General features: G+C 39.8%; 1 protein-coding gene across 1 annotated transcript in view; it reads left to right on the forward strand.

The window, feature by feature from the left end:
• Positions 1-549: 549 nt before the first annotated feature.
• The window catches only part of TTC39C (tetratricopeptide repeat domain 39C), a 34,820-nt gene continuing 19,584 nt past the window's right edge, over positions 550-15,785 (forward strand). The window contains exons 1-4 of the mRNA XM_051775262.1: positions 550-875; positions 11,029-11,077; positions 12,564-12,692; positions 13,669-13,783. Of these exons, the coding sequence (XP_051631222.1) occupies positions 733-875; positions 11,029-11,077; positions 12,564-12,692; positions 13,669-13,783 (436 nt within the window). The 5' untranslated portion in view covers positions 550-732. The remainder of the gene's footprint in view (positions 876-11,028; positions 11,078-12,563; positions 12,693-13,668; positions 13,784-15,785) is intronic.

A 15,785-nucleotide genomic window follows, 5' to 3' on the forward strand; every position in this document is an offset into this window, starting at 1 on the left:
CTACAACTTCCTTGCGAGGGGAAGAGAAGGGAAAGGCACTATCTCTTCTCTGTGGTGACCAGTGACAGAACCTGAGGGAATGGCCTGAAGTTGTGTCAGGGGAGACTCAGACTGGATATTAGGAAAAGGTTCTTCATCGAGAGGGTAGTTGGCACTGGAACAGGCTCTCCAGGGAAGTGGTCAGAGCATCAAGCCTGACAGAGTTCAAGAAACCTTTGGACAGTGCTCTCAGGCACACAGTGTGACTCTTGGGGATGGTCCTGGGCAGGGCCAATAGTTGGACTCGATGGTCCTTGTGAGTCCTTCCAACTCAGGGTATTCCGGAACTGTTACCCTGCGAAGGACGGCTGAGGGCTCGGCGGGTACGCAACACAACGACCCCGCCGCGGGAGGCACCGCCCCGCGGCCGCTGCTCCCCCGGCCCCTCACCCGGCGCGGCCCTCGCGCCTGCGCGGCCCCCGCGGCGGCGCCTGCGCGCTGTGTCGCGGGGCGCGCGCCGCCGCTCAGGAGGGTTTGCGGGCGCGGGGCGGCTGCGGCGCGCGCGGGCGGCGGCACCTCCGGGCTCGCGCCTCCGCCGGCACCGGGCGCTCCCGGCTCCTCCCGCAGCGCGCGCCCAGGCAGCGCCGAGCCGCCCGGGAAGGGGCGGGCGGGCAGGTGGGTGGGTAGGTAGATAGGTAGGTAGGTTAGATAGATAGAGGAGAGCCGGCTGGGTCCCGCTGCCTCCTGACCGTCATGGCCGGCTCGGAGCAGCCGCCGCCGCGGGAGGACGGGGAGACGCCGCTGCCCATCGAGGACGCGGAGCTGGCGCTGGCCGGCATCAACATGCTGCTGAACAACGGCTTCCGCGAGTCCGACCAGCTCTTCAAGAAATACAGGTCAGCCCCGGCCGCCCTTCTGCCCGCCGCTCCCCGGCCCCTTCCCCGGCGCGGCCCTCCCCTCTCCGGCGCGCAGGGTCCCCCGCCGCGGGCAGCCTCGCCCTGCCCGGCCCCGCGGAGCGGAGGCGTCGCTGCCGCCGGTCCCTGCCTCGGTCAGCGCTCTCGGGGGGAAGGGGCACGCGTGATGCGTAGAATCACAGAATAGGTCGGGTCGGAAGGGACCACAGTGGGGTCGTCTGGTCTAACATCCCTGCTCAGGCAGGGTCATCCTAGAGCAGGTGGCACAGGATTGCGTCCAGACGGTTCTTGAGCGTCTGTAGTGCGGGAGACTTCATAACCTCTCTGGGCAATCTGTTCCAGTGTGCGGTCACTCACACAATAAAGTTCCTCTTATTCACGTGGATGTTCCTGTGCATCAGTTTCTGTCCATTGCCTCTTTGCCTTTTGCTTGGCACCACCGAGAAGCACCTGGCACCATCCTCTTGGCACCCCGCCTTTATTTATACACATTATTGAGTCTCCTCTCACTCGCCTCTTCTCAAGGCTGAACAAGCCCAACTCCCCCACGCTTTCCTCGTAAGAGGGATGCTCCAGTTCCCCAGTCATCCTCGTTGCCCTCTACTGGACCCACTCCAGGAGCTCCATGTCTCTCTTGCACTGAGGAACCCAGAATTGGACACAGCACTCCAGATGTGGCCTCACAAGGGCTGAGTAGAGGGGGTAGGATCAGCTCCCTCAACCTGCTGGCAGTGCTCTTCCTAATGCACCCCAGGATACCATTGGCCTTCTTGGCCACAAGGGCACACTGCTGGCTCGGGGGATTTACCCCCGAGGTCCTGGCTGAGGGGCTGCAGGTCCACATTGTGGGGGTGGTGTTTGGTGTGCGCAGTGGGGGCTGTCTGGAGGGGTGGGGAAGGGCTGGGGACGGGTCCCTCGGTAGCACTGGCTGCGTTTGTCTGTCGTGTCTGTGTAAGCACGCACGTGTGCCTGGAGACGTGTCCTGGATGTGTTTCGCTCTGGTGCTTGTGTTTGATCTGATGCGGTTTTTGGCCCACAAAACAGCAATGGAAGGTCCCTGAGTGCTTCTGTGATTATCTTCAGGCTGTAAGATTATGTTTATAATCTCTATATACATCACGTCTAGGTTTCTGCATTAAGTAGGCATCTGGTATGAACAGCATTAGCACAACTGTGTAAGTCACTCTTAAAGAAAAGATTGCCCCTACTTGTCCTGGCTTTTTTTTGTGAGGACTGATGTCTTCCACCCGAGCTTGAGCTGCTGTAATTGCGCATACATTCTAAATAATTAATATGCACTATATTGCTGTTGTCTGTGTGATTAAATAAGACTTCAGTTGACTTAAAATAGAACTGCATAGTGATGGTGTACTTATGTACTTAAATCTTGTTTACAAAAAGGATGGTTGGAAGTAGAGTGCGGGGAGTAAGACAAATTAAGGACGTCCCCGTAATAATAATGGAATAACAACTTTATTGTGTACCTGCAATGGTCTAATATTAAATACCTCATTCAGTCTTTAGCATATATTGTTATGTGACACGCACAGTACTGTTGTGTAGAACTAATTGGAATGTTGCAGGTGGTAGGTAAGGTCCAATTCTGCATTCCTCACATGCATAAGCTCCAAGATCATCAAGTCCCACTGTTGACCCAGCACTGCCAAGACCACCACTAAACTGTGTGCCTAAGTGTCACATTTCTGTCATGTGAAGTTGCACCCTAAGAGTTACTTATTTCTTGCGTATTTCTTTCTGTTGGAGTCATCAACTGTTCAATTGCTTGGTTTTGTGTTGTGCAATTTTTTAAGATGCCGGTTAAGGAGCACTCAGTGGTGTTTCCTCTCCTCTGCTTTTGGTTGTGTTGTGCCATTGCTTTCTCTCAGTAGTGTGAATCTGGAAGTAGTCTAGGAATTCTAAATATGTGATGCTTCTTACATTGTAAAGTAGTGCTAGGGAGTAAAATTGTTAAGATTCCTGTTCTCAAAATGTAGTTTAATCCTCCCTTGAAAGAGTGAATAATGATCTCTTCTGCAAACTATTCTCTTGTTTATCTAGGAGGTTTATTACTAAAGATATCTTAAATGCAGAAACTTGCCAATCTTTTTTTCCGGGTGCAGGCTTTTCTTTTTTTGATTTTATCAAGAAGTGCCTCTGAGTTCAGTGTACTTTTTGATCCTGGCCTTTAAACACCACCGGCAAGGAGGAAATAGGAATTCCTTCATAAGATGAATGGTTTGTGGATCATAAGTTGATAATTGCTGTCTTAGAGCTGGAGATTTTCATAGTCATTTAAAAACTTTGTCCCAAAATTTATAGCATGGTTCATCGATCTTGCTGGGGACTAATAGACCTTTATTGAATTGCATGTTAACTGTATGTTGAAAATGTATTTGACATAGGAGAGAAGATACAGCAAAGTATGCTCAACTTCCTGTAAATTTGAATTTTGGAGGCATGTACATTTTTCCCCAACAGTTTTGGGTTCTGTGCTTGTCTTGAATGTGTTCTTCCTGAAAGGATTTAAGTAATGCTATTACATATTTTTTTGCTTGCAGTCTTAATGAGTATGTTTTTGCTTGGAATTATGAAATAGAACCCATCCTAAATGGAGCTGGTAAGCCAAATGAGCAGCTATTGGGAGCTCTCCATAATTTAATATAGATGTTTGTAATTTGTGGCACTAGAGCTCAAAGATGTCTGATGGGATGCAGCTTTTTTAACTTGATAGTTGTCTGTATTTCAAGTGACCTTTCTTATAGAAAGTCTTAATTCTAAACTACTGCTTATGCAGGTAGTTTAGCTCTGTTCCAGAAGCTTAAGAGTTATCGGATGAAAGGCAGAAGTGAAGGGAGGAAAGGAGGTCTTTTTATTTTGAAAACTGTTTAAGAACCTACAAAACTATTTGGAAACTCAGTCATTCAGCCAAGCTTCAGTTTCAGTAACCACATCATTTAAACTACTTAAAACTGTTTCTTAGAAATGACTAGTTTTGCTTTTACTTTTTATTACTTTAATTTTTACTTAATTTACCACTTAAAGGTCTTGTGAAAAATTAGTTCAAATCAATGCTTCTGTATTTGTGGGACAGGTGGGATCTCTTTTTCTTTCCTATTCTGCACTTTTGCATCTTCCAGAAAGCTGACTGCTGAGCCCAGAATCAGTCATGTTTGAAAACTGGTCATAATGCAGTCCCTGAGGAAACCAGGGTAGGAATTCCAACTGTATAACCACATAAACCTTGCCTTTGAACAGCGTTGGTACTTTGAATGGGCTATAGAACCATTATTTCTGTGTTGGGCATGGGAGAGTAGTATTTTGTCTCTTGGTGTTCAAAGGTCATATATTTCTATATAGAATCTGAAGAAGTCAGATGAATATGTCAGTTGTGTGTCAGAAACAACATGTAGTTGGAACTGCATTGACTATCACACTACGCCTGTCTGGCGTAGTGTGTGACTTGTTTTTTTCTAAATTATGCTTCAAAGAAGATATCAGGGTTTTGAAAAATCATCTGCAGGTAGCGTCAGAAACTGCATGTGCTTTTTCATGATTTTTTTTTTTTTTTAAGAAGTCCAGATCCTCCATCTATCACTGGTGATAACATTCTGAACATAAATCAAATACCAGTGGGTGTTATATTTTCATAAAGCTGCAACAGACAGCACCACTGTCTTTAATGCTGGTAGCTGTGTCAGGTCCCCATGGTGCAAACTCATATTTGAAACTGTCAGATATCAATCTTTCTATTCAGCTTGAACAATGCTGAGACCATCATAGTTCTCATCGATTTAAACTTTGAGTACTTCTGGAAGCCACAGGAGATGTGGAGGTTAACCAGGGACATAGGCATTAGAGATGGAGCCCTCAGTCAGCCCGTGGGATGGTATTGTTTTGGTGAACCACTCTGACATTAGCAAGAAAGCTGGAACTGGAATGTTCTTTTTCCCCTTGTAGTTTTTTTGATTCCTAAACATTTAGGAAGGAAAGAAACTGTCAAAAGACCTTTTTTTTATATTTTGCTGATTCTTTACTTCCTAAAAGCATTTGCAATTCAAAAATTATTTAAAAACTTCCTCCAGCTAGGAGGAGAGAAGAGTGTCAAATAAAATCAGGAGTTTTAGCTAAATGTTGATTCACATCATAAATCATAGAATCATGGAATATCCTGAGTTGGAACGGACCCATGGAATGATCAAGTTCAAGTCCTAGCCCTTCACAGGACTACTCCATGAATCACACCACATGTCTGAGAGCGCTGTCCAGATGCCTCTTGAACTCTGTCAGACTTGGTGCTCTGACCACTTCCCTGGGGAGCCTGTTCCAGTGCCCAACCACCCTCTGGGTGAAAAACCTTTTCCTAATATCCAGCCTGAATCTCCCCTGACACAATATCAGGCCATTCTCTGGGGTCCTGTCACTGGTCACCACAGAGAAGAGATCAGTGCCTGTCCCTCCTCTTCCCCTCATGAGGAAGTTATGGCTGTAATGAGGTCTCTTCTCCAGGCTGAACAGACCAAGTGACCTCAGCCTCTCCTCATATGGCTTCCCCTCTTGGCCCTTCAGCATCTTCATTGCCCTCCTTTGGATGCTGTCTAATAGCTTAATATCCTTCTTATATTGCACTACCCAAAACTGCACACAGGACTTGTGGTGAGATTGACTAGCACAGACTAGGCAATCACATCCTTTGACCAGATGGCAACTCTCTGCCTGATGCACTCCAGGACATGGTTGGCCCTCACGGGTGCCAGGGCATATATCATAAGATCAGGAATGTTATCTCACAAGAAATCCAACAATCTTCTGTCTCCTACCAGGGAAATGTTTGATTCTGCATGAATGACTTTTACATCTGAGAAGGCTTGATAAAGTTTTCCACTTCCATCTGAATGGAAAGACAAATCGTACAAGATGATAAGCAAAATGTATATAATGAGGTCATTTCCAAAGAAGAAAATGAAGATGATATAGAGGAAATGTGATTCTAAGACGAAGTCTGTAAAGATTTAAAGAATGGGGCCAATATAGTAAAGCTTGCTGTACAACCTGCTAGGGTAAAGCAGGACATAGAGTAGAATTGTAAACTGGAGCAAATGGGAAAAAAGCTTACTATGATTACCTAAAAAAAAGAAATGACATTAAGGTTGACATGTTACATTATATATATTAACAGACGTACGAACTTCAGCAACGGACCAGAAATTCCCTTGTGGATAGTTGTTTGAATCTCACATTACCAATTTAAAATGCTGACTCTGGCTCAAAATACTTTTGACCCAAATACAAGTTGAGACAAGGTGACATTAAGCCAGCATTGATCAGTAGGTAGATTATAGCCCATGTATGGGCTGTCTAATCACTGTTAAAATTCTTGCTTATGTAGCTCAGCAAAGGAACCTTAAGTGCAAGAATTAAGTGATTTAGTAGATGCTTCAGTAGCTTCTCTAAAGATAAGGACAGCAGAGCGGGAACTGACGTCAGTTGGTTGGGAGAAGGATGATAGCATCTGGATTGGCAGCGTGAGAATAAATCATGAGTGCCCTGGTAGCAGCCCTGTGTGCTTTTGTTTATTGCAGCTATAGGCAGAGGAGCAGGTGCTAGATGGATATATAGAAAGGAGAGTTATTTACAAGGGAAGTGATCTTTAGTAGTGGTATTCTAAATGTGTAATAAATGCATATCTCGGCGAGTTAAGATTTCGTTGCTCAAGGCTAGGCAGAGTATGTTATAGCAATAGCGATGCACAAAAACCAGCACCAATCTTCCAGTTATGTGGGTAGATAAAAAAAATATTTTAAGTGTTCTGCAGTTTAAATCTTCCAAGGCCTGGGTACATGGAGATAATCACATTGAGTGTGATGCTTTTGTGGTCTTCCTGACAGAGACAGGTATGTCACCGAAAGAAGTGGTGGAAAGAGTAGAGGGAGGTTGCCCCATATGGGGCAGTATGTGGCAGGGAAGATGGAAGAAAGGTACAAGGGAAGATGGAAGAAAGCTAAACTAAAATTTGAGTTTATTACTCAGAAGTCAGGTTTGGTGGAGATGGCAGAAGAGGTATGATAGTAAGCAGATCTTATTTTAACACTGAAGAAATTAACTCTGTGAAAGATACAAATACTGTAAAGACTTTTCACTCATTTTTTGATCTACTGTTTCTAGTAAAATATTAAGTTAGAGCAAAGCAATTCCCTCTTAATTTGCAGAAGGACAAAACAAGTCAGTAAAAACTAGATGGAACAGGGCTACAGAATTATTTCTGTATTTCTGAATTTCCATTTGGTTGTGTATTTCTAGTCAAAACAGAAGTGTATGGTAAGGTTTAATTTAACAAAACAAATTTGGGCTGCTGATGAAATGTAAACTAAACCAAGATCTGACATATTCAGTTTTCAGTGTGTCTTAATACCGTAATGCTTCTGTGAACCTAATTTACCTTGAGTATTTAATACTCATCCAATACCAGTATTGGATGAGATGTATACTTATGTAGATCTGTCATGTTTGTAGTCTCACAAATAATTTTTAGAACAAATTTTAGAATAATCTGTGATGGAATAATGGCCAAAGGATTTCTGTGTTGTTGCAGTAAATTCCTTACCTTTATATTTACACATATTTCTTCTTGTTTTAAAATATTTAGTTGCTGCTTCTGTATTTATCTGAGAACTTACGTGCCATTATGCTTTACTCTCCCACTTTGAAGGAAAATAATTTGTTTCAACTTGAGTGTCACTATTGGTATGATGACTGGAATTCTTATTGGACTGTGGTTAAAGTAGTAATGCCTAGAAAAGCAGAGAGGAAATGTTGGCAGGTTAATTACATTACTCTAAATTTAAACTTGAGCTAGGCTCAAGTAGCTTTAGAAAGTAGCTTTAGAAGCTGATGTATTTGGAAGGGGAATACTGTCTTGGAAATTGCTGTAGAAAAAAAAGAAAATACTGAGGAGTAACCGAGATGTATGTTTGTTTGTTTGTTTTTATGTACTTCAGTTCTGATTTATTTTTATGGTAAAATTGGGCTGTACTATCTCAACATTATCAAACCAAGGCTTAAAATTCTTGAATGTTATCATCATGTGTGAAAATGGGGCATGGCAAACACCTTTCTTCTGAAATTGAATTGCTGTCTTAAAGATATGCCATGATATGAGTCCAGTTAGTCAGGGTTTACTGGGAGAAGCAATGTCTCATGTAACGCTGATTTATACACCCGAAAGAAAGTTCTGCTTCAGTGCTCTGAAGTTTTTGATTTAAGTGTAGTTACATGTGCCAACTGTATTGGTACATATTGATACGTAGAGCCTTTTACTGTGGTATCTTTTAATAATGGTGTTAATAGCACAATTTCTTACAATAAAGATATCTTCTGAGTCCTAGTTTCCTAGCTGAGGGGCAAACGGTGTTTTACAAAATATGTCCGGAGACTGGTTCTTTTTTTCCTTTGAGCTAATTAAAAGTCTTGAGATTTTTCTTTACTTAATGGAGGCTATTGCTTTCAAAGCCATAAGGACAACTTGGGTAGTGCAGTGTCCCAGTGTTAATTTGTATTCAGTTCCATAACTCCTGCCAACATTGATATGGCCATTGGTTTGCTGCTAGTATTTTCCCAAGTGCTGCATCATTTTTTTGTATCTTAACTTTTTGGTATCTGTCAAAAAAGATGTAAAATCATGTCTGAAGCTGAAGGTCACTTATAAGGAGCTTGAGCCAAGGGTTATTTTTGTGGAATTATATTTTTCTCAGAAATTTATTGTCATTATTAGTCACACCTTAGTTTTTACTGGGACAGAACTGTGCCATTGCTGTTGAAGAATTTATAATTCAACGTAATAGTCACAAAGACTGAGCACAGAGCATGGTTGTTGTTTAAAATGGATTTTAAACACTGAAATTAACCTTACTAAATGATCTTCCATAAAGCTGCAGTTATAGTGACTACATCGACTACTTAGGAATATGGCAGAAGTGTTCTTGTTTTGTTTAGTGATGTCACAAACTCTGTGTGAGGAGCTCCTGCAGTGAAGTTTTCATGTTTTGATTGCCAAACCCCATGGTCTCAACAGAAGCATCTCCCAGACATCGTATAATATTATGCCTCATGTTTTTTTGCTTCAGGGTCCTTTTGTGGTACAGCCCATATGTGCTGTAATGGCAATGCTTTTTATAGATTGAGTGACTGAAAGTTAAAAAGAACTGATCTGCGACAGTTATCTCCTGTATTAAAACTACTGATAATTTCAGAATAGAACAATGTGGCTCTTGATTTTTTCACTGTTTTGCCTTTGATTGTGGGGGATGGAATTGGAAACAAAGTGAGTGTCAAGAATACAAGTGTGGAAGCAGTGTTGAAAGATCAGTTGAAAAGATAAATATGTATTTGGGGAAAAAAACTCAGTTGTACTCAGACAAATATACATTAAAATACTTCAGAAATTTTTAGTGCTTGCAGTAAGGGCTTCAGTATATTTTCTAGTCTGTAAAGACCAGTTGGCTCTCATCTGTAACTAGCTGCTTCATTTTTTAACATTACTTTAACATTTTTTAACTCCCCAGAACTGCTTTCTCTCTGTGTATGTTGATCTCAGGAAACTCAAAAATGAAACATTTGGGTTATTTCTGAGCTTCCTTGAAAGTATGATGTAAATGCAACTTCATACTTAAGGACATATATGTAAAAATTTCTTGTCCTGATCTGTTTTGCAGTTTTAGATCAGTTGGGTGTTGATAATGCAGGAGGTGTGACCTTGAAATGTGTGGTGAAGGTTGTGTTGAGTATGGTGGTAAGACCGGCTGCCGCATGGGTCCCACACGCCTCATGCGTTGGGAAGGGGATTATGAGAGAGCCACATGCCCTCTGCAGCAGGAGTTCATGCTGGAAGTGCCAGCTGCAGCAAGTGTAATTTGTGTAGCTGATTGCTACTGCCCTGTGAAACACAGCTGCTGCTAGAGAACAGTCCAGGTACTGAACAGCAGAGACATTTACTGGCGGCTGTTCTTTGGTGATGTGCCAACAAAGGGGGAAGTACCCAACCTATTTTCTTTTGAAAAATAATGAAAACATATGACAGGTTATATCCAGAATTGAGTGATGTGCATCAAAAGGGAAGGTTTTTCTGCTTGTTTATCTTCCCTGTTTTTCTTTCGTATTATTCTTGTTCATGTCTTTGCTTTTAAATATTTATGCTAAATCACAAAGTGAGAAAAGGGGGGTGGGGGTGTGTGAAACATTGCTGACTGCTTCTTTTTAAAAAAAATGAACCAAACTCTTGTATTATATAATACAGGTTCACTACTGGAAAATTGTGTTTTAGTAATATACTTCTTTCTCTTTGTTTTTCAAATGCTTGTGGTATTTTAAAAATTCTGCTTTAATCTAATGGTTGCAGAATAAAGTTGGAAAAAAATTAAGTGCTGTACTGTAACTATATATATATATATGTAGCATAAATGATACTTCTTAAATCCGGGAAGTTTGTGTTTTCATATAACCTGGCAGCTCACCATTGAATGGTGTGGATCCATGGTACCACTGACATTCTGACATTTTAATTTTTTCAAGTGCCTTCTGTGTGACATTACTGTACTCTCATGGTCTGTGTGACTACAGTTGTACTGAAGCTTGAAACCTCTCCCATATATATTACCAAGGTTTTGGTTGCCTGTGTTTTTTTGATCTAGCTGTTGATTTCACCCTTTGGGAATAGCCTTGCAAAGAGAATAGGTGAAGCATCTTAAAACTATTTTACACAGTGTAGTAAGATACATATTCTGAAGTTGAATGTATATAAAACCATAAGCCTTATAAGAACCTTGCATTTACAACAACTTTGTCATGTGGTAGATGCGGGTTTTTTAGATCTGGGTGGATTAGCTTAAATTCATAGAAGCGGTGGAAATGGGAATCTCTTAATACAATAGGCTGACGTTTGTCTGGTAGGACAAAACTGTAGTGATAGATCACAAGGGAAGAGTAGAACTGGCAGATTTTTAATTTTCTTTATCTCTTTGATACAAAAAAACCCACCAAGATTTATTTACGAACATATAAGTTAAACCCAAGAAATGCAATATTGATCTTTATGACAGGAAATATGTACAAATATACTAACTATTTTCTGTTTTCTTTACAGAAACCATAGCCCATTAATGAGTTTTGGAGCCAGTTTTGTCAGCTTTTTGGTGAGTAGATGAGAGCACAGAGTATACATCTGGTTTGGTTCATGTTTGTATGTACATGTGTGTGTTCATAATGCTGGATACTCTAAATTTGGTTATTTTTATGAAACTAATTTTTTTCAAATTTTTAGATTAAATGTAGCTAGAGAACAAGGCATCACATCATGTAAAGCTTGTTTACTTGTGTGGTTTAAATATAAAGTAAAGGTTCTGTGATTAAGCTTCTCAATGTATGAAATATTTATGTGTTCCATTAACAGAGGCATAATAAAACACTCTCTTAAGTGAGCAGTGAAGTTATTTAATTAATTAATTGAAATAAAACTCACAAATGCCTGTTTTTCTGATAACATTTGCTACTGAAGATTTCTCCATCCATGCTGCCGTGTGAAAGTTGGTAATTCAATCCATTGACTTTACTTCCTTTCTGGATATATGAGAACTGAGAATATTGATTGACTAAAAAGTCATAATGAGCAAGATAAGTCTGTTAAATGCTTTTTAGAAATTAGAAATGATAATACCTTATATAAAACTGAGCAAGTGTATTAGAAAATGTTTGAATCTTATTTTTTAGACTGTCCTTATTCTGACTTTACTGTTTAATCCTGTGTCTCATGAGAAATTATCCATGGAAATACTCTTTTTAAAGACAGAATTTATTACAATGTATCAGAAATACATGATTTGTAAATGAAATAAATTTGAATTCTTTCTAGTATGCAATATGGACAAATACACTGGTTAGGACATCTGCTGGGGCATATGCTTTCTTTTAAGTCACTGGAGGGGAGAAAGGAAAGAGGGACAATCTCTCAGGCTTGCTTATCTGAATTGATGTGCTGAACCAGTGTAACATCAGAGTGCAGCATCAGAGGATCTTGAATGTATCTTGCTTAGCTGCTGTTCTAAATATAGCACCAGCACTTGGTGTGTCTGTGTCATTCAGAGCTTTTGTTTAATAAAGCTCCAAGAAAAGAACTTACTTGTCCTGAAATTCAGCAGCAGTTGGAGTCAGATGCAGTTTCTTTTTCTTCCTACCTATATAGGGACTGTGATTATTATTTTAAAAAAAGGAAATAGCTGTTTCTTGTTACTGACTTTGGAGGCCTGTTATTTATATGAATTTATTACATAAAAGCAGTACCTGCACAGATACAAATCATGCCTTACATAACAATAACTGAAAATGAATTTGTATAAATTCATCATGACAGTGCATTCAATTTGACTACATGTGAAGCTCTGAGATGGGGGCAAGGACTTACTGAGTTCTGAGTTGATTTGTCTTGAAATGTTGATAAAGTACTCAATTCTCTAGTTTGGTGTTTCTGTGTTGAAAATATTTTTACTTATGTGTGTATTTTACTACTTTTGTTTAAAGAAGTTTTATTCTCAAATTTTTAGGGAAACTTTTACTATCCATAGCTTCTGTAGAAATAAAACTGTTTGTTCTTTCTGTCATTCAAATGTGTTTGGTTTTTGGTAGAATGCCATGATGACATTTGAAGAAGAGAAAATGCAACTGGCATGTGATGACTTAAAGGCTACAGAGAAACTTTGTGAAAGTGAAGAAGCTGGAGTTATAGAAACAATCAAGAATAAAATTAAAAAGAATGTAAGAACATAATTTCTAAAATATGGATTTGTCTACTGGATAAATATTTCTGAAAACTTCCTTTCTGTCCTCCTTGTATTTTGAATAAATTATTTTTGATATGTGAAGAGCAGTTGAGATTAATGATAAACTTGGAAATGAAGTGAAATATTTTGCTTGGATTTCCTAATTGTTGTAAAATACACAGTCTCAGGTGATTCCTCTTCTAAAGCAGCAGTTGTGTTTTGTTAGTAATTGTTTTTTAACATGTCAAATTAGTGATCTCTTAAATTATCTCAGGAGGCTTGTAGCCTGTCTAATTCAGACTAATTTTAATTCATACATGCTCTAGTAATGTTCAAAAGTCATGATGTTGAGGCTACAGAATGCTGTGAGCCAGGAATATTCCTAGGGAATTTTCCTTCCTTTTTTAGATTTTTCATTCTAAATAAGAAAGGAAGAATGAAGCATGAAGATTGAGGACTAGTAAAAGTAATAGTATAGAAATGTGTAGTGAATGGCCTGTCTAGTGTGACATAGCAGAAAAAGAAGCCATTTCTCTTCAGTATTTAGTTTACTTGCTAAAAAGTATTGAACCTGACATACTTCACTCTCTGCTCCTAAGAGGCACTATGTTTTCCCTGCCAATTGTCATATACCTCTTTCTGTGCTTTTCCTGTCTAACATCTTTTAATGCCATGTCTGATGCATTTAGTAATAATTAAATGAAATTTAAATCTGTTCTGAATATTTGTAGAACCTTAGGAAAAATAACTGCTAGTATATATGTAAATTTCTCTATCAAGTAGGATTTTGCTTGATGACCTGTCAAAGGAATTTTAGCATAGTTTTGCACTTCAAAATGCTGAATTAGTTTAGTAGCAATACTACTACTTGCAGTTAATTTTGCCTTTTTTGATTTCTCAGATTTAGAGAAGTATTGTCTATTATCTTTGTTAATACTTTGCTCTGCTCTGTCTTTGTATATTCCAAACAGGTCGATGGACGAAAATCCACTCTATCCATGATAGATCGTCTACAAAGACAAATAATTGTAGCAGACTGTCAAGTCTACTTGGCTGTGCTCTCATTTGTAAAACAAGAGTTATCAGGTGTGCTGTGTCTTTCATGTTTAGATATATTTTTGCATGATATCCTTTTAATAAAGCGTGATCATAAAGTCGCAGTGTAAGGATAGCAATAAGGATGATTGTCTTTAAGAAGGAGCACAGTTCCAGTTGAAACATTCCAAGATGGGTACACTTGCAGAAGTATTCTTCTATCTTTGTGTAGGTAATGGTGTAGGATGAGATGGGTTGCTACAGATCATGCTTTTTGCTTTTTTCGTACCAATGGTCGCATTCAACTGATTTTGCTTAGGCGAGTTGGAGTCCTTTGCGTGTTCTCATAGAGGCGTTGGAGGAGTTGGTGTGAAGATGGGTAGCAAAGATGGGTAGCATCTGTGTGCTTGATGCAAGATAAAAGAGGCCATTAAGTCCAGGCTGCTGACAAACTGCCAGTGAAAGCAATTTTAAATGGAGTGTGTTGAAGATGGAACTGCTGAATCAGTTCTTATTCTGTGGCCACCAGAGTGTGTCCTTGTATGCCAAAGGGGTTAATCTCGTCGTGTTGAATATAAACTCCTTCTCTGGACTGCAGAACCATCTCTAATGTTTTCTTGCATTCCTGCATCTCCTCCATAATCTTAAAACATGCTTAAAACATGCTTAAAACATCTATGAGTTTATAGAAAATGTGGTCAAGGTCGTATGTAAAGTGTGAGCGCATTCTCAGGTTCTCACCAAATCAGTGAAGAGCAAGAGATGGTAAACAGACTAGATTGTTGGTGAAAACCCTGCTGATCAGCTGAAAGGAATCAGGGAAATAACATTCACATTTTTTAAAATAACACCTAAGATTTTCAAACAAGGACGTAATGCTTTCTGTGATGTGCAAACTTGTTTTCTTCCAAGCTGTGGTGTCAGGAATGTGTTGGGCTGTAGCTAGCAGAAATTCAGGGGATATTTCTGTCTGCTGTGTGTTTAGTGCTGCAGAAAGACTTCCTTGCTATTTTTGATACAGTTCTGGGTTTTTGTTTGTGGTGGTTGGTTTTTTTCCCTCCCTCTTGAAGCTTTTTTTCTTTGGTTCAGTATGTATTCTGCAGCTGCATAATTTGGTTGGATGCTGTAATTGAGGGTGGTGTCTGTTCTTTTCTCTCTTATCTGCTGCTCAGAGAACTGAAGTGGGTAGCAGAGAGAGCACTGCACAACATGCAGTACATTTGGGTAACTCTGCTGAGTAAAAAAATATACCTGGAATCTTTAGTTAAAATTCCAAGCAGCTAAATGCTACTTACTGCCATTGCTGAACTGTTGGGTCCATTATTTTGGTTTTTAAAGTACGTTATCTTTCTGTTTATGTATAAACATCTTCTGTTTTTATCATATTCCTGTACAGAAACAGCCACCAGATTATTGAAATGACTGTAATTAAAAAAAAAAAAAGGCAGACAAATACTTCTGATCGGTGGATGGGTGAAAATTTTCTTGTTTGTCTTCATGGAACAGTTTGACAAGAAGCATATGATGACATGCAATCTGCTTTCTCATATGCTTAGCACATTTTCTTTTCCACCCTCATGGATGTATTAGAAATAGTTTGATCATAAAGTTGGTAACACAACAATTTACATTGGCTTCCCATGGCAATATTGAACTACCTTTTCTCGATATTTTCCACTACTGTCATAGGTCTGACTACTTTCATGCTGGGAAATCAGCATGAAATTTTTTTGTTAAAATTTAATATAAATTTTTATGTTAAAAAAGTTGGGAATTCATTGTTATAATTTGATTGTTTCATATTGGTATATCAGTAATATGTAAATTATTTAGGGTTAATGACAGCACGCTGATGGAAGTAAAGCCTAAAACTATACTTTTTTTCCACCTAACATATCTTTTCTGTTTCGTCCTTGCATTGAAACGCAGTGGTTAGCTATTAGGAGAAACAGTACTGTAGGATAAGGAAAAGGTGGGGATGTTATTATTGGTGTGCTGCATTGCTGTGCATAGTTGTCTGAAGATTCATCTTGTGGTGAGCCACATAACTTCT

This window comes from Manacus candei, unplaced genomic scaffold, assembly GCF_025592945.1.
Source record: "Manacus candei isolate 608988 ecotype Guabito, Panama unplaced genomic scaffold, ASM2559294v1 h1tg000008l, whole genome shotgun sequence".
Classification (NCBI taxonomy): Eukaryota; Metazoa; Chordata; class Aves; order Passeriformes; family Pipridae; genus Manacus; species Manacus candei.